General features: G+C 35.0%; 1 protein-coding gene across 4 annotated transcripts; it reads left to right on the top strand.

Annotated features, from left to right (window-relative positions):
* Positions 1-20,296: 20,296 nt before the first annotated feature.
* LOC139864898 (transcription factor bHLH79-like) lies at positions 20,297-22,326 on the top strand. Of its 4 annotated transcripts, none has more exons than XM_071853461.1 (5): positions 20,297-20,612; positions 21,162-21,317; positions 21,406-21,540; positions 21,657-21,706; positions 22,021-22,326. In XM_071853461.1, exons 1-4 carry the CDS (start codon positions 20,352-20,354, stop codon positions 21,678-21,680), a joined length of 576 nt encoding a protein of 191 aa, XP_071709562.1. In that variant the 5' UTR covers positions 20,297-20,351; the 3' UTR covers positions 21,681-21,706; positions 22,021-22,326. The 4 variants fall into 4 exon arrangements, with proteins under 4 accessions (XP_071709562.1, XP_071709563.1, XP_071709561.1 ...); XM_071853462.1 differs by having other exon boundaries at positions 22,018-22,326; XM_071853460.1 differs by having other exon boundaries at positions 21,635-21,706.
* Positions 22,327-25,625: the final 3,299 nt, after the last annotated feature.

Genomic DNA, 25,625 nt, shown 5'->3' with positions numbered 1-25,625 from the left:
ATAATCATATTCAAACTTTGGCTCAATTTCTATAACTATAACAATCTTATTTCAAGTGATGATCTTACTTGAACTTGTTTTCGTGTCATGATTCTGCTTCAAGAACTTCGAGCCATCAAAGGATTCGTTGAAGCTAGATCCATTTTTCTCTTTTCCAGTAGGTTTGTCCAAGGAACTTAAGGTAGTAATGATGTTCATAACATCATTCGATTCATATATATAAAGCTATCTTATTCGAAGGTTTAAACTTGTAATCACCAGAACATAGTTTAGTTAATTCTAAACTTGTTCACAAACAAAAGTTAATCCTTCTAAATTGACTTTTAAAATCAACTAAACACATGTTCTATATCTATATTATATGCTAACTTAATGATTTAAAACCTGGAAACACGAAAAACACCGTAAAACCGGATTTACGCCGTCGTAGTAACACCGCGGGCTGTTTTGGGTTAGTTAATTAAAAACTATGATAAACTTTGATTTAAAAGTTGTTATTCTGAGAAAATGATTTTTATTATGAACATGAAACTATATCCAAAAATTATGGTTAAACTCAAAGTGGAAGTATGTTTTCTAAAATGGTCATCTAGACGTTGTTCTTTCGACTGAAATGACTACCTTTACAAAAACGACTTGTAACTTATTTTTCCGACTATAAACCTATACTTTTTCTTTTTAGATTCATAAAATAGAGTTCAATATGAAACCATAGCAATTTGATTCACTCAAAACGAATTTAAAATGAAGAAGTTATGGGTAAAACAAGATTGGATAATTTTTCTCATTTTAGCTACGTGAAAATTGGTAACAAATCTATTCTAACCATAACTTAATAAACTTGTATTGTATATTATGTAATCTTGAGATACCATAGACACGTATACAATGTTTCGACCTATCATGTCAACACATCTATATATATTTCAGAACAACCATAGACACTCTATATGTGAATGTTGGAGTTAGCTATACAGGGTTGAGGTTGATTCCAAAATATATATAGTTTGAGTTGTGATCAATACTGAGATACGTATACACTGGGTCGTGGATTGATTCAAGATAATATTTATCGATTTATTTCTGTACATCTAACTGTGGACAACTAGTTGTAGGTTACTAACGAGGACAGCTGACTTAATAAACTTAAAACATCAAAATATATTAAAAATGTTGTAAATATATTTTGAACATACTTTGATATATATGTATATATTGTTATAGGTTCGTGAATCAACCAGTGGCCAAGTCTTACTTCCCGACGAAGTAAAAATCTGTGAAAGTGAGTTATAGTCCCACTTTTAAAATCTAATATTTTTGGGATGAGAATACATGCAAGTTTTATAAATGATTTACAAAATAGACACAAGTACGTGAAACTACATTCTATGGTTGAATTATCGAAATCGAATATGCCCCTTTTTATTAAGTCTGGTAATCTAAGAATTAGGGAACAGACACCCTAATTGACGTAAATCCTAAAGATAGATCTATTGGGCCTAACAAACCCCATCCAAAGCACCGGATGCTTTAGTACTTCGAAATTTATATCATATCCGAAGGGTGTCCCGGAATGATGGGGATATTCTTATATATGCATCTTGTTAATGTCGGTTACCAGGTGTTCACCATATGAATGATTTTTATCTCTATGTATGGGATGTGTATTGAAATATGAAATCTTGTGGTCTATTATTATGATTTGATATATATAGGTTAAACCTATAACTCACCAACATTTTTGTTGACGTTTTAAGCATGTTTATTCTCAGGTGATTATTAAGAGCTTCCGCTGTCGCATACTTAAATAAGGACGAGATTTGGAGTTCATGCTTGTATCATATTGTGTAAAAACTGCATTCAAGAAACTTATTTTGTTGTAACATATTTGTATTGTAAACCATTATGTAATGGTCGTGTGTAAACAGGATATTTTAGATTATCATTATTCGATAATCTACGTAAAGCTTTTTAAACCTTTATTGATGAAATAAAGGTTATGGTTTGTTTTAAAATGAATGCAGTCTTTGAAAAACGTCTCATATAGAGGTCAAAACCTCGCAACGAAATCAATTAATATGGAACGTTTTTAATCAATAAGAACGGGACATTTCAGTTGGTATCCGAGCGTTGGTCTTAGAGAACTAGAATTTTGCATTAGTGTGTCTTATCGAGTTTGTTAGGATGCATTAGTGAGTCTGGACTTCGACCGTGTTTACTTGAAAAATGATTGCTTAACAAATTTTGTTGGAAACTATATATTTTTAACATGTGAATATTATGTGATATATTAATCTCTTAACGCGTTTGATATTATGTGATAGATGTCTACCTCTAGAACAAGTCCCATTGACTCACCTAATAATAATAATGAAGAGTCAAATGTAAATTGGAATGATTCGTGGACTGATTCACAAGTTCCCGAAGAGGAACCGGAAGAAGAGTCGGAACCGGAAGAATAATCAGAACTGGAAGAAGAATCTGAACCGGATGAAGAAATAGAACCGGTGGGGGAAATAATAAAACGGTTAAGTAAAAGAAAATCCGCATCCAACTGACCAAGGTTAATTATGGTCAATGGTGTTTCCGCCAAGGAAGCAAAATATTGGGAGGATTACCAATTCTCCGATGAATCGGATTCCGACGAGAATTCCGATGATGTTATAGAAATTACCCCAACTGAATTTAAAAAGGCAAAAGAAAATAATAAGGGAAAGGGCATAAAAATAGAGAAATCTAATTCCAACCCCGATGAACTTTATATGTATCGTCAACCCCCGAAGTCCTTAAGTTGTAACAATGACCCGGGAACCTCTAAACCACCAGGTTTTTCTAAACCAATGTGGAAAACGACGGCTCGTATTAGGGGAACATCATATATCCCTAGAAACTTGACAAAACGAACCAAAACCGAAGAAGAAGAAACAAGCGAGTCGGAATAAGATAGTTGTATTCGTGTGGTGTAATATATGTAATATAGTGTGCTTATGCTTTATGATATATGTAAAAATTGCTTGTATTAATAAGTATTTTTTTTTTTTATGAATCTAACTCTTGTCTATTTTACAGTATAAAAACACAAAATGGATAGACAACCCAATATTTTAAGAGACCTACCCGGAGACATGATTGATGAAATCTTGTCTAGAGTCGGTCAGAATTCTTCGGCACAACTATTTAAGGCGAGATCAGTTTGTAAGACATTCGAAGAACGTTCCAAGAATGCCTTGGTTTATAAAAGGCTTTCGTTCGAAAGATGGGGGATATCACATTGGGAAATCCATAAGTTACGATGTGTTTACTTTGACGCATATATTGCGGGGAACCCAAATGCTATTTTACGCAATGGGTTAAGAAATTATTTTGACTCAATATATCCGAATATTGGACTTCGTGATTTAGAAAAAGCGGCTAACATGCAACATAAAGAAGCATGTTATGCTTACGGATTAGTAATGTTCGCTTCTCACCAAAGTGAGAACAAGAACATCGGGCTACAACTATTAAACAAAACGTTCCCACAAGTGACAGAGTCGGTAATTGGGGTAAGAAATGAGGTTTTTAGATTGTTACGGGACTGTTGGACATTACGTAACCCTCGTCCCTTTGACGATGTTACAACATGATGTCTTATCAACGGCCATAACGGTTATGTTCCACAAGACCAAGGATGGGAAGTAATCCTAGTAAAACCAGAATGCATGACTTGTTTCTGGACGTATGAATTACGTGTCTTTATTGCCTTTGCTGAACGACTTGTGTACTAGCTAGAATTATCTTCAAAACTATCTTGTATCAAAGTTATTGTGTGCTATATTTCATGCTTTATGTAAAATAAGCGGTATTGTAAGTTTGTAAAATATTGTATAAAAGTTTGAACGCGAAATATTAGTATAATCAGTTTTTCATATAGAATTGTAGTAGTTGAATTGTATATTAGCTACTAAGTATGAACTTAACGGGTAGGTACTACCCGAATTTAAACTTATAAAACGCTAATATGAAGAAAAAGCTTTTATAAATGAGTTCATATTATGCTACGAAATACTATTAACTACTCTTAATATTCTGTATGATTAACTTGTTCCATTTAACTATTTTGAAGGAAATGGCACCGACTACTCGACACACCGTGAATATGAATGAAGAGGAATTCCGTACTTTTCTAGCTTCAAACATAGCCGCAGTACAGGCTGCGCTACATACCAACAATAACCTTGGATCTAGCAGTACAGGAAATCGTGTAGGATGCACCTACAAAGAGTTCACTGCCTGCAAACCTTTGGAATTTGATGGAACCGAAGGACCAATCGGATTGAAACGGTGGACCGAGAAGGTCGAATCGGTGTTTGCCATAAGTAAGTATACTGAAGAGGACAAAGTGAAGTACGCTACGCATACCTTCACAGGTTCTGCGTTAACATGGTGGAATACCTATCTAGAGCAAGTGGGACAAGATGATGCTTCCGCACTACCGTGGTCAGCATTCAAGCACTTGATGAACGAGAAGTACCGTCCCAGAATCGAGGTCAATAAGCTCAAGACAGAACTTAGAGGGTTACGAACCCAAGGATTTGATATTACCACGTACGAAAGACGATTCACAGAATTGTGCCTATTGTGTCCGGGAGCGTTCGAAGATGAGGAAGAGAAGATCGACGCGTTTGTGAAAGGATTACCAGAAAGAATCCAAGAAGATATAAGTTCACACGAGCCCGCCTCCATACAACAGACATGTAGAATGGCTCACAAACTAGTGAACCAGATTGAGGAAAGAATTAAAGAACAGACGGCTGAAGAGGCCAATGTGAAGCAAGTCAAAAGAAAGTGGGAGGAAAACGGTGATAAGAATCACCAATACAACAACAACAGCAATTACAATAATAATCGCAACAATCATCCCAACAATCGCAACATCAATCGCAACTACAACAAACGGCCCAACAACAACAACAACTACAACAGCAACTACAACAATCATCCCAACAACAATAACAACCGCAACAACAACAACAATCAGAAGCAGCTATGCCAAAGGTGTGAAAAGTATCACTCGGGGTTCTGCACCAAATTTTGCAACAAGTGTAAAATAAATGGTCATAGCGCGGCAAAGTGTGAGGTCTACGGACCAGGGGTTAACAGAACGAAAGGAACAAATGGTGTCGGAACGAGTAATGGCGGAGCAAGTAGTGTCGGAGCAAGTTATGCCAATGTAGTTTGTTATAAATGTGGAAAACCGGACCACATTATTAGAAATTACCCGAACCAGGAGAACACGAATGGAAAAGGCCGCGGAAGAGTTTTCAATATTAATGCGGCAGAGGCACAGGAAGACCTGGAGCTTGTTACGGGTACGTTTCTTATTGACAATAAATCTGCTTACGTTTTATTTGATTCGGGTGCGGATAGAAGCTATATGAGTAGAGATTTTTGTGCTAAATTAAGTTGTCCATTGACGCCTTTGGATAGTAAATTTTTACTCGAATTAGCAAATGGTAAATTAATTTCAGCAGATAATATATGTCGGAATCGAGAAATTAAACTGGTTAGCGAAACATTTAAGATTGATTTGATACCAGTAGAGTTAGAGAGTTTTGATGTGATAATCGGTATGGACTGGTTGAAAGAAGTGAAAGCAGAGATCGTTTGTTACAAAAATGCAATTCGCATTATACGAGAAAAAGGAAAACCCTTAATGGTGTACGGAGAAAAGGGCAACACGAAGCTACATCTTATTAGTAATTTGAAGGCACAAAAACTAATAAGAAAAGGTTGCTATGCTATTCTAGCACACGTCGAGAAAGTACAAACTGAAGAAAAGAGCATCAATGATGTTCCCATTGCAAAAAAATTTCCTGATGTATTTCCGAAAGAATTACCGGGATTACCCCCACATCGATCCGTTGAATTTCAAATAGATCTGGTACCAGGAGTTGCACCAATAGCTCGTGCTCCTTACAGACTCGCACCCAGCGAGATGAAAGAACTACAAAGCCAATTACAAGAACTTTTAGAGCATGGTTTCATTCGACCAAGCACATCACCGTGGGGAGCTCCTGTTTTGTTTGTCAAGAAGAAAGATGGTACATTCAGGTTGTGTATCGACTACCGAGAGTTGAACAAACTTACCATCAAGAACCGCTACCCACTACCGAGAATCGATGACTTATTTGATCAACTACAAGGCTCGTCTATTTATTCAAAGATTGAATTACGTTCCGGGTATCATCAAATGCGGGTGAAAGAAGATGATATTCCAAAAACTGCTTTCAGAACACGTTACGGTCATTATGAGTTTATGGTCATGCCGTTTGGTTTAACTAATGCACCAGCTGTGTTCATGGACCTTATGAACCGAGTGTGTGGACCATACCTTGACAAGTTTGTCATTGTTTTCATTGATGACATACTTATTTACTCAAAGAATGACCAAGAACACGGTGAACATTTGAGAAAGGTGTTAGAAGTATTGAGGAAGGAAGAATTGTACGCTAAGTTTTCAAAGTGTGCATTTTGGTTGGAAGAAGTTCAATTCCTCGGTCACATAGTGAACAAAGAAGGTATTAAGGTGGATCCGGCAAAAATAGAAACTGTTGAAAAGTGGGAAACCCCAAAAACTCCGAAACACATACGCCAGTTTTTAGGACTAGCTGGTTACTACAGAAGGTTCATCCAAGACTTTTCCAGAATAGCAAAACCCTTGACTGCATTAATGCATAAAGGGAAGAAATTTGAATGGAATGATGAACAAGAGAAAGCGTTTCAGTTATTGAAGAAAAAGCTAACTACGGCACCTATATTGTCATTGCCTGAAGGGAATGATGATTTTGTGATTTATTGTGATGCATCAAAGCAAGGTCTCGGTTGTGTATTAATGCAACGAACGAAGGTGATTGCTTATGCGTCTAGACAATTGAAGATTCACGAACAAAATTATACGACGCATGATTTGGAATTAGGCGCGGTTGTTTTTGCATTAAAGACTTGGAGGCACTACTTATATGGGGTCAAAAGTATTATATATACCGACCACAAAAGTCTTCAACACATATTTAATCAGAAACAACTGAATATGAGGCAGCGTAGGTGGATTGAATTATTGAATGATTATGACTTTGAGATTCGTTACCACCCGGGGAAGGCAAATGTGGTAGCCGATGCCTTGAGCAGGAAGGACAGAGAACCCATTCGAGTAAAATCTATGAATATAATGATTCATAATAACCTTACTACTCAAATAAAGGAGGCGCAACAAGGAGTTTTAAAAGAGGGAAATTTAAAGGATGAAATACCCAAAGGATCGGAGAAGCATCTTAATATTCGGGAAGACGGAACCCGGTATAGGGCTGAAAGGATTTGGGTACCAAAATTTGGAGATATGAGAGAAATGGTACTTAGAGAAGCTCATAAAACCCGATACTCAATACATCCTGGAACGGGGAAGATGTACAAGGATCTCAAGAAACATTTTTGGTGGCCGGGTATGAAAGCCGATGTTGCTAAATACGTAGGAGAATGTTTGACGTGTTCTAAGGTCAAAGCTGAGCATCAGAAACCATCAGGTCTACTTCAATAACCCGAAATCCCGGAATGGAAATGGGAAAACATTACCATGGATTTCATCACTAAATTGCCAAGGACTGCAAGTGGTTTTGATACTATTTGGGTAATAGTTGATCGTCTCACCAAATCAGCACACTTCCTGCCAATAAGAGAATATGACAAGATGAAGAAGTTAGCACGACTGTATTTGAAGGAAGTCATCTCCAGACATGGAATACCAATCTCTATTATCTCTGATAGGGATGGCAGATTTATTTCAAGATTCTGGCAGACATTACAGCAAGCATTAGGAACTCTTCTAGACATGAGTACTGCCTATCATCCACAAACTGATGGGCAGAGTGAAAGGACGATACAAACGCTTGAAGACATGCTACGAGCATGTGTTATTGATTTCGGAAACAGTTGGGATCGACATCTACCGTTAGCAGAATTTTTCTACAACAACAGCTACCATTCAAGCATTGAGATGGCGCCGTTTGAAGCACTTTATGGTAGAAAGTGCAGGTCTTCGATTTGTTGGAGTGAAGTGGGGGATAGACAGATTACGGGTCCGAAGATTATACAAGAAACTACCGAGAAGATCATCCAAATTCAACAACGGTTGAAAACCGCCCAAAGTCGACAAAAGAGCTATGCTGACATTAAAAGAAAAGATATAGAATTTGAAATTGGAGAGATGGTCATGCTTAAAGTTGCACCTTGGAAAGGCGTTGTTCGATTTGGTAAACGAGGGAAATTAAATCCAAGGTATATTGGACCATTCAAGATTATTGATCGTGTCGGACCAGTAGCTTACCGACTTGAGTTACCTCAACAACTCGCGGCTGTACATAACACTTTCCACGTCTCGAATTTGAAGAAATGTTTTGCTAAAGAAGATCTCACTATTCCATTAGATGAAATCCAAATCAACGAAAAACTTCAATTCATCGAAGAACCCGTTGAAATAATGGATCGTGAGGTTAAAAGACTTAAGCAAAACAAGATATCAATTGTTAAGGTTCGATGGAATGCTCGTAGAGGACCCGAGTTCACCTGGGAGCGTGAAGATCAGATGAAGAAGAAATACCCGCATCTATTTCCAGAAGATTCGTCAACACCTTCAACAGCTTAAAATTTCGGGACGAAATTTACTTAACGGGTAGGTACTGTAGTGACCCGAAATTTTCCATGTTTATATATATTAATTGAGATTGATATTTACATGATTAAATGTTTCCAACATGTTAAGCAATCAAACTTGTTAAGACTTGATTAATTGAAATATGTTTCATATAGACAATTGACCACCCAAGTTGACCGGTGATTCACGAACGTTAAAACTTGTAAAAACTATATGATGACATATATATGGATATATATATAGTTAACATGATACTATGATAAGTAAACATATCATTAAGTATATTAACAATGAACTACATATGTAAAAACAAGACTACTAACTTAATGATTTTTAAACGAGACATATATGTAACGATTATCGTTGTAAAGACATTTAATGTATATATATCATATTAAGAGATATTCATACATGATAATATCATGATAATATAATAATTTAAAATCTCATTTGATATTATAAACATTGGGTTAACAACATTTAACAAGATCGTTAACCTAAAGGTTTCAAAACAACACTTACATGTAACGACTAACGATGACTTAACGACTCAGTTAAAATGTATATACATGTAGTGTTTTAATATGTATTTATACACTTTTGAAAGACTTCAATACACTTATCAAAATACTTCTACTTAAAAAAATGCTTACAATTACATCCTCGTTCAGTTTCATCAACAATTCTACTCGTATGCACCCGTATTCGTACTCGTACAATACACAGCTTTTAGATGTATGTACTATTGGTATATACACTCCAATGATCAGCTCTTAGCAGCCCATGTAAGTCACCTAACACATGTGGGAACCATCATTTGGCAACTAGCATGAAATATCTCATAAAATTACAAAAATATGAGTAATCATTCATGACTTATTTACATGAAAATAAAATTACATATCCTTTATATCTAATCCATACACCAATGACCAAAAACACCTACAAACACTTTCATTCTTCAATTTTCTTCATCTAATTGATCTCTCTCAAGTTCTATCTTCAAGTTCTAAGTGTTCTTCATATATTCTACAAGTTCTAGTTACATAAAATCAAGAATACTTTCAAGTTTGCTAGCTCACTTCCAATCTTGTAAGGTGATCATCCAACCTCAAAAAATCTTTGTTTCTAATAGTAGGTTATCATTCTAATACAAGGTAATAATAATATTCAAACTTTGGTTCAATTTCTATAACTATAACAATCTTATTTCAAGTGATGATCTTACTTGAACTTGTTTTCGTGTCATGATTCTGCTTCAAGAACTTCGAGCCATCAAAGGATCCGTTGAAGCTAGATCCATTTTTCTCCTTTCCAGTAGGTTTGTCCAAGGAACTTAAGGTAGTAATGATGTTCATAACATCATTCGATTCATATATATAAAGCTATCTTATTCGAAGGTTTAAACTTGTAATCACTAGAACATAGTTTAGTTAATTCTAAACTTGTTCACAAACAAAAGTTAATCCTTCTAACTTGACTTTTAAAATCAACTAAACACATGTTCTATATCTATATGATATGCTAACTTAATGATTTAAAACCTGGAAACACGAAAAACACCGTAAAACCGGATTTACGCCGTCGTAGTAACAGCGCAGGCTGTTTTGGGTTAGTTAATTAAAAACTATGATAAACTTTGATTTAAAAGTTGTTATTTTGAGAAAATGATTTTTATTATGAACATGAAACTATATCCAAAAATTATGGTTAAACTCAAAGTGGAAGTATGTTTTCTAAAATGGTCATCTAGACGTCGTTCTTTCGACTGAAATGACTACCTTTACAAAAATGACTTGTAACTTATTTTTCCGACTATAAACCTATACTTTTTCTATTTAGATTCATAAAATAGAGTTCAATATGAAACCATAGCAATTTGATTCACTCAAAACGAATTTAAAATGAAGAAGTTATGGGTAAAACAAGATTGGATAATTTTTCTCATTTTAGCTACGTGATAATTGGTAACAAATCTATTCTAACCATAACTTAATCAACTTGCATTGTATATTATGTAATCTTGAGATACCATAGACACGTATACAATGTTTCGACCTATCATGTTGACACATCTATATATATTTCGGAACAACCATAGACACTCTATATGTGAATGTAGGAGTTAGCTATACAGGGTTGAGGTTGATTCCAAAATATATATAGTTTGAGTTGTGATCAATACTGAGATACGTATACACTGGGTTGTGGATTGATTCAAGATAATATTTATCGATTTATTTCTGTACATCTAACTGTGGACAACTAGTTGTAGGTTACTAACGAGGACAGCTGACTTAATAAACTTAAAACATCAAAATATATTAAAAGTGTTGTAAATATATTTTGAACATACTTTGATATATATGTATATATTGTTATAGGTTCGTGAATCAACCAGTGGCCAAGTCTTACTTCCCGACGAAGTAAAAATCTGTGAAAGTGAGTTATAGTCCCACTTTTAAAATCTAATATTTTTGGGATGAGAATACATGCAGGTTTTATAAATGATTTACAAAATAGACACAAGTACATGAAACTATATTCTATGGTTGAATTATCGAAATCGAATATGCCCCTTTTTATTAAGTCTGGTAATCTAAGAATTAGGGAACAGACACCCTAATTGACGCGAATCCTAAAGATAGATCTATTGGGCCTAACAAACCCCATCCAAAGTACCGGATGCTTTAGTACTTCGAAATTTATATCATATCCGAAGGGTGTCCCGGAATGATGGGGATATTCTTATATATGCATCTTGTTAATGTCGGTTACCAGGTGTTCACCATATGAATGATTTTTATCTCTATGTATGGGATGTGTATTGAAATATGAAATCTTGTGGTCTATTATTATGATTTGATATATATAGGTTAAACCTATAACTCACCAACATTTTTTTTGACGTTTTAAGCATGTTTATTCTCAGGTGATTATTAAGAGCTTCCGCTGTCGCATACTTAAATAAGGACGAGATTTGGAGTTCATGCTTGTATGATATTGTGTAAAAACTGCATTCAAGAAACTTATTTTGTTGTAACATATTTGTATTGTAAACCATTATGTAATGGTCGTGTGTAAACAGGATATTTTAGATTATCATTATTCGATAATCTACATAAAGCTTTTTAAACCTTTATTGATGAAATAAAGGTTATGGTTTGTTTTAAAATGAATGCAGTCTTTGAAAAACGTCTCATATAGAGGTCAAAACCTCGCAACGAAATCAATTAATATGGAACGTTTTTAATCAATAAGAACGGGACATTTCACATACGGGGGTAGTAGTAGAAGTCAACGAGCTTCGCGCTCGAGTAATGGCTTTGGAGAACATGATGCGCAACTTGTAGGCATCACAGACACCACCAGCATCAGCAGCAAAAGTACCACCGAAAACAACACCAACAGTACCATTACCACCACCAACAACCGCATCCACATCACACGCCTCAACATCACGATCTGTACCTCAAACATCAACATCATATGCAGCATTGGTACCAAGGAGTACCAACAACAACAAACGATGAAGCATGGATTCATAACTTGATCGGAGAAATATTCTACGGCGATTATGTAATCTCTAAAATCTTAGAGATTATTTATCCCAGTTCTAATCGTAAGTCAGATGAGTAGAGATGGTAGAGGGGAGAATAGAAACCCTGACAGGAATGGTGCGTGATTTACAAGCTAGACTTGTTATACGAGCGCCACCAAAAGTACCACCAGCAACACCTGTATCACCACAAGCTCCACCAACTCCATAACCACCGACGATATCGACACCACAATCACCAATGGGTATATTGAGATAACGAGTTATGAAGTATTAACTCACTATTTCCAAAGAATTTATATATTATATATATATATATATATATATATATATATATATATATATATATATATATATATATATATATATATATATATATATATATAAATTTTGAAACCATAATACATCTTTTTGTACTAAAGCTATTACGTATGAATTTTAAGGGGTAAACATTACTCAGTTAATTCATACTACTAATATGCTATGATGTACATCTTTCGTTAACAACTTAACCTTCGTTAACTACAATCTCTATTTCAACTCAATGAATTCCATTTCATAATAAACCAAGTGTATTATTCAATTACATAATTGATTTTACATTTTCATTTTCGATGTACTCGAAACTATCCAGAAAACATCATCTGTGTCTTGCAAAGTTCACAAGAATTCCACGAGCACCAACATCCTTCCCCAAGGAATATCAATAGGAATAAATAATGAAGTATTGATTTCATTAGTGAAATACTCCGCGAAGATTATGTAATCTCTAATGTTTTAGAGACTATTCATTTCTAATTCAAGCCAAAAATCAATTGAGCTTAATATGATATTAACTCATTAAATCTGTATTACATCTGAAGAAATATACATACATATATTTTCATAAAGACTGTAATAAAAATTCTTTTGTACAAAATATTACTTGTGAAATCTTTAACGGGTAGGTAATACCCGAAAAATATATAAGTTCACAATTAATATGTTACACTGTACATTCTTCAACTTTGATTCAAAAATCATTAACTATACGCACTATCTTCACTGCGATATACAATCATTCATACAAATTCAATTACATATTCTGATTTTGATAAACCATAATCCAAGACAGGATTTAACGTGTGACATCACTCTTAGATCTCTACATCTTTCAAAGCTATACTTTGACTTCAAAACTGTGCAAGATCCTTTAGCGTTGTTATTACTGAAAATAATCTTGCAATCCCTTTTCAAAGTATCCAGTTTTACCACACTTACAACCAGTCAACTTCTACTTTTCAGATTAGCCTTATTATAACCTTGACATATACATTCTTGTTACCGGGGAACCTTTTATGTCCCACCACATTAGCAGTAAATTTACCAACAACTTCATTGATCCTTGACCTTCCGAAAAATCATTATACTCATTGAAACCCTATCATGTACTCATCCACATCTTGTAATAATAATTGCCATACCAACTACCGGGAATTAGCAATCAGTATTTAGAATCTCGCAGCGTTTCTAGTTATATGCATACATATAACATTTATCTCTTAGAATTATGATCTTCCATTCTGAAATTCTGAAAAGCATCCAGTCTACAAATCAATACTCTGAATGTTGAAAAAGCTGAATGAAGCAGCTAAAACTGTAAACGACCTTAACAGTAAAAGTTGGCAAAGCTCAGAAAAATTGGAACTGGAAAATGGATTGAGCAAACCATGAAGGAGGCTGTGGACAAATCACAAAGACTAAACCTGCCTTCAAAGAATCCAAATGATTAAGTATCTGCTGAAGTCATTAACGAATACCTTGCTCCTGACTCTAAACCTTTACGAACAAATCTTCTTTATCCTCCTTCGATATTAGAAATTCTAAGATATCATCATATCTTTCATTATAAATTTCTTCGATATTTCTGAAGATATCTTCATAACTATTATTATCCGAAATTATTTATCTCTTCGCGCTATCTGTGTTACATCATAAAAGAAACTATTTTAGTTTCTAAATTCTGAAAATTTCGAAAAATGGATGTTTTTGAAGTAGTGTTGGGAATTGAAGCATGAGTTAGTATAATATAATGACACTTGATCAACGTGATTATATTACAGTAAGTCATGCTGAGTTTCTAATGAAACATGATGATTCACAGACCATACCATCATCATGTGCCATGTTATATGACTCTTACATTCTATCTAATCTCTAAACATATTAAGACCATATTCTCTTGATAGTTCTATCTCTTCCTTTGAATTCTGGTAATTTGACAAATCAAGATCGTGCCATTACAATTTCTTTCTTAGAACATTAACTATCTTCATTCCGAAATGCATAACTACGAATTCTGGACCATTATTCGCTTGACTTAAGGTCGAGAAGACAAAACGAAAGCATGAAGCTCCGAAATATAATGGATAATATAAAGCCGATAACAACCCCGAAATTACAAACAGTGTATATCAATGCGTATAGCAATATAAAGACACGGAAAATAAAAAACACTATAACCCCAAGGTAATAGTAGAAGAAAATAACTTCCTCTGGTGGCAGATGAAAAAGAAGAATGAAGGATACAATAGCTAAGAAAATATCAAGAATCAGAACTGGATTAAGCATTTTTCACAAGCTATTGGGAAGTGTGAAATAAGGAAGAAGATTATAGAAGTGATGAAAATAATATAACGGAAGAAGTCAATTTATAGCAAAATATCAGACCTAGAAATCGAGGCAGATTACGCATTTAATCAAAGAAAATCCTAATTTCCGCAATTTCCAAAGAATCAAATCTTATTGAGATCATGAAGATTTTCTATTCCTTAAATTTTGGAATTCCCACCATGAGTTAAAACAAATCTCTATTCTTCATTTCACTCTTTTACAATAACTTCTCTCATACTCTTCGAGTAATTGGATTGTTTTATCCATATTATTCAACGGTGATAAAACTCTATTTATCGACTCATATACGTCATGAAAACATTTTTATTGTTAGGTACTGTGACGATCCGGAAAATTTTGACTTATTTTGAACCAAATTCTCGATATGATTTAATGTTTCCGACACGATAAACAAAGTCTGTAAAGTTGAATCTCAAAATTTTTGAACTATTCAAATACCCTTCGACTGTTCTCGATGATTCACGAACAATTATGTGTAAATAGATACATATATACACTATAACTTGAAAACGTAACAATTTACTAACTGTATGATACCGTACATTAAACTTATTGGTTTATGTATCTATTTGAATATTTATGATAAGTGGAAATATTAATTGTATGAATAACTTGCGACGTGTATTTAAAACGTGTTTATGAATATTGAATATATATTAACTTGGTTATAAAACATTTGATAAAACTATTATACTAGTAAATAACAAGACGATGATTTATAGAAGCAAATGACCAAAACACTCAAATGTATAAGTTATATTTCGAGTGGTATAGTTTATGGATAATTTAAGTCTATATTTTGACAAAGGTACGAGTCGCGAAACGTAAAGTACAAGTTTTCTCAGCGTACGAAAGGACGTTCGAAAAACCGGAACTGGGACATAAGTCGAGTGACGAGTACGACTTATCGGAACAAAAATTACAAGTCACCTATGCACGAGAATATAATATAATATATATATAATTAATATAAATTATATATATTATAAATATAATTAAATAATATGTCGACGAACAAAAAAACAAAACAGATGTGAGCTGGAACTGGGGCTCATGCGATCGCATGGGTTCCCCTCACATTCCCCATGCGATCGCATGGATGCTGGGGACAGAAGACTTTTATAAAGCTCGATGAGTTTTAGCCAATTCATTTCATCAATCTCATCTCAAACTCTCTGTCTCTCTAATATATTATTATTATTATTATTATTATTATTATTATTATTATTATTATTATTATTATTATTATTATTATTATTATTATTATTATTATTATTATTATTATTAGATTAATATTATTATTAATCTTATTATTATTAGTATTGGTATTATTATTAGTAGTATTATACATAAAATACTACGACGAGGTTATGAGCGTGTCACTTTCAAAATGGGTTTTCAAACGGGATAGAGCTAAGGAAACTATGAGTTATAGCTATGGAGGTTATGTGTAATGTTCATGGGTATTGTTCGCAAGTCAAACCTAGTGTTTATCATCTCTGTTGCGTCTACGTACTTTCCTGCAATATTGAATCACAATATTGATACGTGAGCATTCATATCTTATTTTTTATATATAAATAGTGTATACATGTCTAGTGCTCGAGTATATATGTTTATGCATGCTTGTATGCTAATTTTCGTCGTTAGATAGTTTATGATGAATCACGAATTTAATACATATACTACTGATAAAAAGTATATGATATGCATGTTATTGGAAAGCTGGCGAAAAATCAATAACGTTTCATTTAGAAATCGCGTAATTTCGATGAACGAATTAAAAGATATGATCAACTGAATTATGATTGACGTTAATTGAAATTGCTTTTGAATCTGCAATTAAGATTTAAACAACTTGTTTATGAGATTGATAAAGTGAATTTTTAAATATTACCAGCCGAGTAAATGAATCCTTATATAAGGCACGTCTCGTTTTGTTGAACAATTATCAAAATTGACTGTTTTATCATATTTTAAAGCCTTATAAAAACTATAGTCTAATTTAAAAGAATTGAGAAACTATGTGAAATGTTAAAATGTTTCGATTGCCATGATCATTCAACTATAGTATTGAGTCAGATTGACTTTTTGAAATGACTTTTGATAACTTTTGTATGTCGATCTCGAGCATTAGGATTGTGAAACACTATGACCTGACCTAGCTTGATAGACATTTATTGACCAACATATGTTCTCTAGGTTGAGATCTACGGTTATTTGGTATTCCGAGTTTCGGCCACATTCTGGTGAAATACTTTATGTGCTGCTAAGGTGAGTTTATAGATCCCTTTTTAATTGCTTTTGCATTCTATATTTTTGGGCTGAGAATACATGCACTTTATTTTAAACGCAATGGATACAAGTACATACTAAATTCTACACTGAGTTTGAACCGAAAATCCCTTAGCTTTGGTAACTATTATAAGAACTGGTGGGCGTAAATAGTTGTATATGGATCCATAGGGCTTGACATCCCCGTCCGTTCCGGGTATAGAGACCCTAGCCTGAACTATAAAGCGGACGTATGCTATTTGAGTTTAGTACACGCTGGTTTGCGTGTATTGTACATGTTGGTTGCATGTATGTTAAAACCGAGGTACTTATTATATATACGTTAAGTTTAGTTACCAGGGTGCTCAATCTTGTAGAATATTTTTGATAAACGTTTCAGGATGAAACAACTGAAATCTTGTGATCCACCTTTATATACAGATTATGCGAAACATTAAAACTATGAACTCACCAACCTTTGTGTTGACATTTGTTAGCATGTTTATTCTCAGGTTCCCTAGAAGTCTTCCGCTGTTTGCTTATATGTTATACAAGCTATGTGCATGGAGTCATACATGCTTTATTCGAGAAAACGTTGCATTCACAAAATCATCACCATGTATCATATTTTGACTTTATTGTCAACGGGAGTATTATTGTAAACCATTATTTATGGTGATTGTCTATATGTAGAAATTATCAGATGTCGAAAACCTTGGATTTAAATATTCAGTTATGGTGTGCCTTTTCAAAAGAATGCAATGTTTGTAAAACGTATCATATAGAGGTCAAATACCTCGCAATGAAATCGATGAATGATGTATTCGTTCATATGGATTTGGACGGGTCATCACACACACCATGCATTATATTGTACAATTGGTGTGTTTGCTAAAAGTATTTGGAGTTAGAGCCTATTTTTTAAGCTGTAAACTAGAACTTTTTATGTTATAAGTGTTTGGCAAAATAGTTGAATCTTATAGTTATAAATTAACTAAAAAGGAACAATAAATTATAGGGTTAAGACTACCAAATAGCTATATACTTTTTTTTCTTTCAATGTAAGGTATATACTCAGAAAAATATTATTGTTGGTTATGTACTTTGAAAAAGTGTGTTGATGTAAACAAAAGGTGACCGGTTACATGCTTGATCGGTTACCTCCATCTTCATCTTCATATTCATCTTCATTAGAAGAATCGTTGATGAATATTCAAACTGCCATTGATGAAACTTGCTCCAAATTTAATTTCTAATGCTCGAAAATCAACAACCAGATCTGAAGCATCATCTAAACTTCGAATTCGATCATAAATCAGATGGTTGACTTTTTCTCCTAAACTTTAACTCAAAAATTAGAACTTGATTTAGCGAATTAGGACTTGAAACATTCCAAATAGTTGCACAAGATGAATTCAATCAACTTTGCATTAATACTTTTAGCAAATCACTTCTCAATCGGTGTTTTTTAGTTCAAAAAAACCCAAACTGAAATCGATTTTGTTTGTGTTTTGAGATCGTTTTCTGAAAACTAAAAATGGAGAATTGTTAGAAATCACTCAAGGTTTGTTTCTGCAAATTTTGATGTCTTAATTTGCAGTTTTGAGGTACTTCCGCCACCAACCACCGTAGCTCAGCCGCCACTCTGCCCGAATTTAGAAAAACACCATTATCAAGTCATCATAACACACTTTATCAGGTTAATAAGTTAAGTTAGTTTACATTAACACATTTTTTCAAAACACATAGTCAACAATAGTATTTTTCTGGGTATATAGCCTACGTTGGAAGGAAAAAAAAAAGGTATATAGCTATTTGGTAGTCTTAACCCTTATATGATATATATATGATAGATAATTATATTGAGGATATAATATATTTTCTCATTTCATAAACTATGAGTTTATTTAGTAAGCAAGTTCGATTAATCAATAAAAATTACTAATACGGAGCAACGAGGATGGTGGTGGTGGTTTGTGTGTGTGGGGGGGGGGGGGGGGTGTTTACCGATCATGCCCTCGGATTGGGCTGAGTTTCCTTCATTGTAGCAGTTGAGAGTGAATTATGCAACTGCGGAAAATGATTGTGTGGGTGATTTAGTCCCCATAAATAATCTTAAACTGCTGTTATTAAAAAATAACTATATATTAATCAATCACCATTTTTATATACTAAAAATAAGAGTAGCTCAATTTATTATTTATTTATTTATTTATTTATTTTTTATATATATACTAGGGAAGCAGCTCAATTACCATTCGAACTGCTAGCTACGATTTATTGTTTTATTTTTTCATGTAAAAAAAACATAATATTAATGAAAACATATTTAATGATTAAAATAGTACTGCCGATAAACATAAAACAAAATATAACCTTAATCAACAATCGTTATACAAGATCGTCTTTCACTTTTGTGAGCCCTGTTCAATACACAAAAATGGACCTTTCATATGCGAAAGTATTTTATATTTCATTTCATATATGATAATAATAAGTTAAATAATACTAAAAACATTGTAATATTAGCATCAATCAAAATAACATTTGAAGAAAACGTAATATCAAATCAAATAGATTTAGATATGTAATGATGACCTATATTTTTTGGGCCCTTTTGGATATCGGCCTTGTGCGGTTGCACCTTGCATGCTCCAATATCCAGCCTTATCGCACGCCCCAATATCCTGCAGTGCCGTTATATACCGTAAAAACAACAAACAAACTTAGTACTGCTTAATGCTTGTTTATGAAGTGTCAAAATCAACTCAATGACTAAACAACAAGAAAGAAAAAGAAAAAAAAAAGCATTCAAGTACAGCTTGTACATATACAGCAAGAAAATTCCAACACGACACTAATACTTATTTGGTCCTGAAATCAAGTTATTAGACCTTGCCTGAGAATTGAAATAAATATTCCATTCCATCATATATATAGAACCACATTATGATAACGATTTGAACAACGTCGGTTAAAACCATTTCGTGTGGTCCCAACCAGCGCCGTTCATGGTCATGGCACCCATTCGTCCGTTTGTTGTTGCATCGCTCTATATAATGAATCTCTTCTGTTTTAGATCAAACCAACATACAATTTCAACCACATTTTGTAAACTCATAATATCGAAAACAACTAGAGACTGTTATTACTACAATGCAGGAAATATTGCACATCCTACATCAGTCTCCACCTTCACACCATCAAATGCATTCTCAAATCCAACATGGTACGATGAACGTTGAACCGAGATTTGAATGGTCATTTGAATCTGATCCTCTCATGTTTGAAAGTTTTGAATGCTCTGATTTCGTTGGAAGTTCGTTTACTAACTTATCGAGTTCTTCGGTTGATGAGTTATCGAATGTAACGACTGTTATTGAAGAATATCAGAGTTTCAACAAAAGAAAGCTTGAGGTTTGTCCAATTTTATTTATTTTTGAAATAAATAGCAAGCAAATACTTAATAAACTGTATTGTACTTATTTAAATATAAATGGTTATGATTATTTCAACAAACATAGCTGTAACAATGTGACTTAATTGAAAGTAGAACTATTAAAACTATATTATCAAAATCAGTGGTGGAATTTGAACTCGACAAGAAAGAGGTAAAACTAGTGACGAGGGATAAAAACCGAAAAAAAAACCTTATATTTTAAACATAACAAGTCTAAAAAAAACAAAAATAGAGTAAATTTATATTAAAAAATCTAGGGGGCAAAAATACCCCGCAACATTACACTATCTTCCGCCACCGACGATTATTATAAGTTTTAATAAGAAATATAACTATTAAAACCATTGAAAACATCACAAGATAGCATATTGCTATGGAAAAGGTCGAAACCGCTCACAAAATAACCTAGTTAGGCCGTAAAAATACTCGCCCTTATCGGGTAAAATTTGAACCGGGAAGAATTTAATGTGGTATTTAGATTGATGTTATTGGAATCTCTGAAGCAGAGTGGTGAATGTGATTCGGGACTAGTTGAACCACCGAAAGCTAAGAGAAACACTCGCGATGCAAATTTAAAGCCAAAAATGTTTCCGAAGTGTGATTACGTTCATGTGAGGGCTCGACGTGGTCAAGCAACTGATAGACATAGCTTAGCTGAAAGAGTGAGTTACCAAATACTCATTCTTATATCATGTTCTAATGTTGTTTAATTAATACTCAATTAGTATTTATATACATGTGATGATATAGGCTAGAAGAGAAAAAATAAAAAAGAAAATGCAACGTTTGCAAGATTTGGTTCCAGGGTGCAACAACTTGACCAACAAGGCTGCAATACTCGATGAAATCATTACTTATGTTCAAAGCCTTCAAAGAGATGTTGAGGTAAAGTTTTCTTTTTCTTTTTATTTTTATTTATGGGTGTCCATTTTTAATTACAATAAAAAAGTAGCTGATTTAATTACTGTTATCTTTTCAGTTTCTAACCATGAAACTTGCAGCTTCAACCTCAAGTGCAGACTTGAATATGGACAACTCATCGCCTAAAGAGGTATACATCTTAATTCTTAATCATGAATCAAAACAGATAAATAGCATCTAACAAGGGGTGCATAGGCCCCGTTTCACTGGGAAAAAGACCCTGCGTATACATCAATAAACATTACTGTTCACAGGGGCATATTAGTAATACAACATGGAGTAATATAATATAATTAAAGTTAACTCAAGTTTTCTATTTTTTTTTTTTTTTTTTTTTTTTTTTTTTGAAAGGCAAGTTGTTACAATGTTAGATGTAACTTGCAGTTGCGTGTTAAATGTTTACACAATGAAGTTTATAACGTTTATATCTCGAATTCTCAGCAGCAGTCAGTACAGATTTCACAGTGGCAGTGAACTCAGTTTGTCGGAATCACGTTCAGGCAAACTAGAAGGAGCTACTAGTACGGATTCATCGTAGCAGTTTATTTTATCATTTTTAAATACCGTAGGAATTTGGTAATAAATAAAGGTTCAGAGACCTTGTTTTTTGTTCAGGTTTCGACCTAAGAAGACTTAAAGCTATGCTTGCAAGTCTTTTTCGTACCCAATTCGATATTACGTCGCATTGTTAGTGAAACCTTATTCAGTATTTTGTTCCGCAATATTTATTCTTTTGTGAATGTAATTGGAGACAACAATATGTTAAATTACTCAATTTACCAATTTTTGTTATACCCGTATTAAAAAAATTCTGAACATGATTTCAAGTCATCAGATTGAATCAACTGCTAATTTTAATCTTTGGTTCTTAATCACAAAAGTAGCTTGGATAACAAATACTTTACACTATTATTGTTAAGAACTAATACAACTTTCATTAGCAAATTACTCCATATACTAATACACAAATGATCGTGCATATATTTTCCAAGAGGTCAATACGCACACTCAATATGTTTAAAGAGGTTTAAAGAGGTTTAAGGATCTTAGAACTTAGCTCTCCGGTCCGACTACCGTGAATAACCCTGGCCGACATGATGATGTCGGCGGGGTGGCTAAGCGATTAAGTCCACCTTCGATGTCGGCCGTCGATCGGAAGGCCCTAAGTAGGGTCGTAGGCAACAGTTGTAAGGAAACTAACCTGTTAACCCTAGAAGATGAGAGATGGCAATTGCTACGTGAGATGTGTTGATTACGTAACGTGGTATGTCGTAGAATGATAATTAGGGTTAGTACATATAGGCAAACCCTAGTTCTAGAACCGTCTAAGATAATGGCAATCCCTTCCATAACAAACTCACCTGAATCTCGGATGTAATTATCGAAAAGATGTTCAGACTTGATAGCCAAGTAACCACCATACCGGGAGCAAAAGTATTCAATACGTTACAGCATACCGCAAAGATAGCATACGCATACTAGTGTTTTCCTGCATACGTATAGTGTGCGCATGCAGGTTGTGGTATCATTATGTCCCCTCAGTTTGATGTTATGTGACGCAAGACATATGATATCAAACTATTAAGCAAATAAGAAAAAGAAAAAAGAAAACGCCCGACATAAATTTTCCGCACGCGGCTCGAGGGCATTAAATGCCTGTCACTGTCACAGAAGCCCATTCGGCTGACAAGACATAAAGTGACAGTGAGCAGGCGCCTGTGGGTCACTCGCTCAATATTGAGTACTGTAAACAAAAACCCACGCGCGAGCAAAAACGTCCACCATCGGATTCAGACACGTGTACGTCTACGATGAAACCGTTTCACCCCACTACACCAATACCTCACTATAAATAGACGTGATTCACCCTCATTACTATCCTTCTGCCCAAATCATCTCCAATACTCCGCTAAATCAACTCCGATCAAATCCCGTGTACTCCGACAAGCCATAAAAGGTTAGTTATTCTTCGATTACTCTTAGAAAATGACAAAAGCAAATGAGACTTTTGTAGATAGCGTAGTATCGATAATAGAGCAGAAGCATATAGATTCATTAGTTAAACAATACCCGCCGTTAAAACAGTACAATCCGGTGCCACCCCTCGCTAGACAAGGTACCACTAGTGAAGATGTGCTGCCATCTATATCGCCTAGCCACCCACCATAAGTCCTGGTTCACCTTCTTTGCCCGGAAAAATTTTACCAAAACCCCCAAATCGAATGCTGGTCATTGGAAAGAAACTTTCTTTCTCATCGACCAATCAGTTGTTGGAGCCAACTTTCCGCAAACGTTTATTTGGTGCGAAAGCGTGGCAAAAGATGTAAACAAGACCTCCGTCCTTGATGATGAGGAAAGAAACTGTTGGAGGAGTGCACTAACGCACAGCTTGTGCACCGATCATATGGGAACGTTATGCTGCTGTTAGGAAATATTTTCGCACACTGGCTATGGGAGAACATGCGTCCAGCCATAATCGCGCCGAATGGCAAGGTAGGAATAGTACAAATGCATGTGAATATATAACCGCTGCTGCATATTTATATGTTCTAACTGTGCGCGTATGTTTGCAGAGATGAAGATGAAGAGAGTGCTTACTGCGGAGGAGATTGCGGATATCTCATTTCGCAAGAAAAATGTCAATGAACAGATGGAACAAGAAAAAACCGGCGAGAACGAGGTGTTCGCACCCGCTACCTCAGCTAACAAGCTTAAGACAGCCGACACGCCTCAGACGAAACAAAAGAAGAAAAAACTGACTCCGAAACAAAGGGAGGACATGCGGAACGACAACTTTGTCCCCGTGGAGAAGGCGTCCGCAGATCTGCCTCCCCCAATTACTGGTAAGCGCCTTTTTTGTTTAAATGCTGCACAATTATTTACTCGGTGCTAACGAATCACGAACTCGCTGAGCATATTGAGGAGACGCATCAGACGCCGCCGTGAGGAAATCCTGACCTCGAAGCCATCGCCACGTCAAAAGATAAGGTGATACATCTGGACTCCGATTCCACACCAAAGCCACCACTCGGTAGCTTCCACTTGGAAAACCTGGCAAAGCTCACCCAGTCATCCACCGAAAATGCTGCAGAACAGTCCGCCTTCATGCAGCAAATCTTTCCATCGGAATTCTGGAACCAACTCTCCGCACTACCCTTCCGCCAAGCGCATGACGCCATTATTCAAAATGTCCTTGTGTTCTTTGGCATGTTTGCGGATTACGCCAATCGCTCCAACAATTTATACCAAGTGGCATTGCGAAAGGAGACTGAGCTTGGTCTGCTGCAGGCAGGTGTTGATCAAGTGAGGAAAGATAAGGAAGACACGGAAGAGGCGCGTAAAGCTGCGGAGGCGACTGCGGCTGAGACAAAAACCGCACTCATTGAGGAAAGGAAGAAAAACCGCGAGCTGGTGGGGGCAGTTGATCAGGAAAAGGGTGAGACTGAGCGTCTGCGGGCAGAGCTTGACAAGGTGCTCAGGGAAAAGGATGACCTGGTGGCCTGCCACGAGCTGGCAGAGGCAGACTTGTTGAAGCTCCGCACCTCCCTTCCAACCATTATCAAAAGGTGATGGATTCGGAACCCGTATCTGAAAAGTTCAACGCTTATGTTGATGCGGTGAAGGAGCATGACCGCAATAAGTTGATGTTGGAAGTGATTAAAGGCTGCGACCTTATGCCACCGTACCCTGAAGTTGTGCAGAAGCATTTGAAGGAGGGTACAGCCGTGGTGCTCCTTGAAGCGGAACATGCCATCCAGTCCATCCCAATCCCCTTACTGAATGAGTTTGCTGCGGATCCGAATATGTCGCTCGATAACTTCCTCAAGGAGGAATTGTAATCTGAACAATTAGCTCATAGTTTGAGCCGTAAGTCCTATGCTTAGGCAGGCAATTGTAATTATTGTTTTTTTGTTTGTGGAGCCCTAATTCCCTTGTTGGGCAGACGTTTAGGGTGATGGAACATTATGAATTTGTGATATGTAAATTATATTTGTATCTTTTGCATGCGTCTTTGCTATATTGTTTGTATATCGCGAATCAAAACAAAA

The sequence above is a fragment of the Rutidosis leptorrhynchoides genome, chromosome 8 (genome assembly GCF_046630445.1).
Source record: "Rutidosis leptorrhynchoides isolate AG116_Rl617_1_P2 chromosome 8, CSIRO_AGI_Rlap_v1, whole genome shotgun sequence".
Classification (NCBI taxonomy): Eukaryota; Viridiplantae; Streptophyta; class Magnoliopsida; order Asterales; family Asteraceae; genus Rutidosis; species Rutidosis leptorrhynchoides.
Note: the sequence above shows the minus strand (reverse complement) of the source record. Positions and strands in the feature narration are given on the sequence as shown.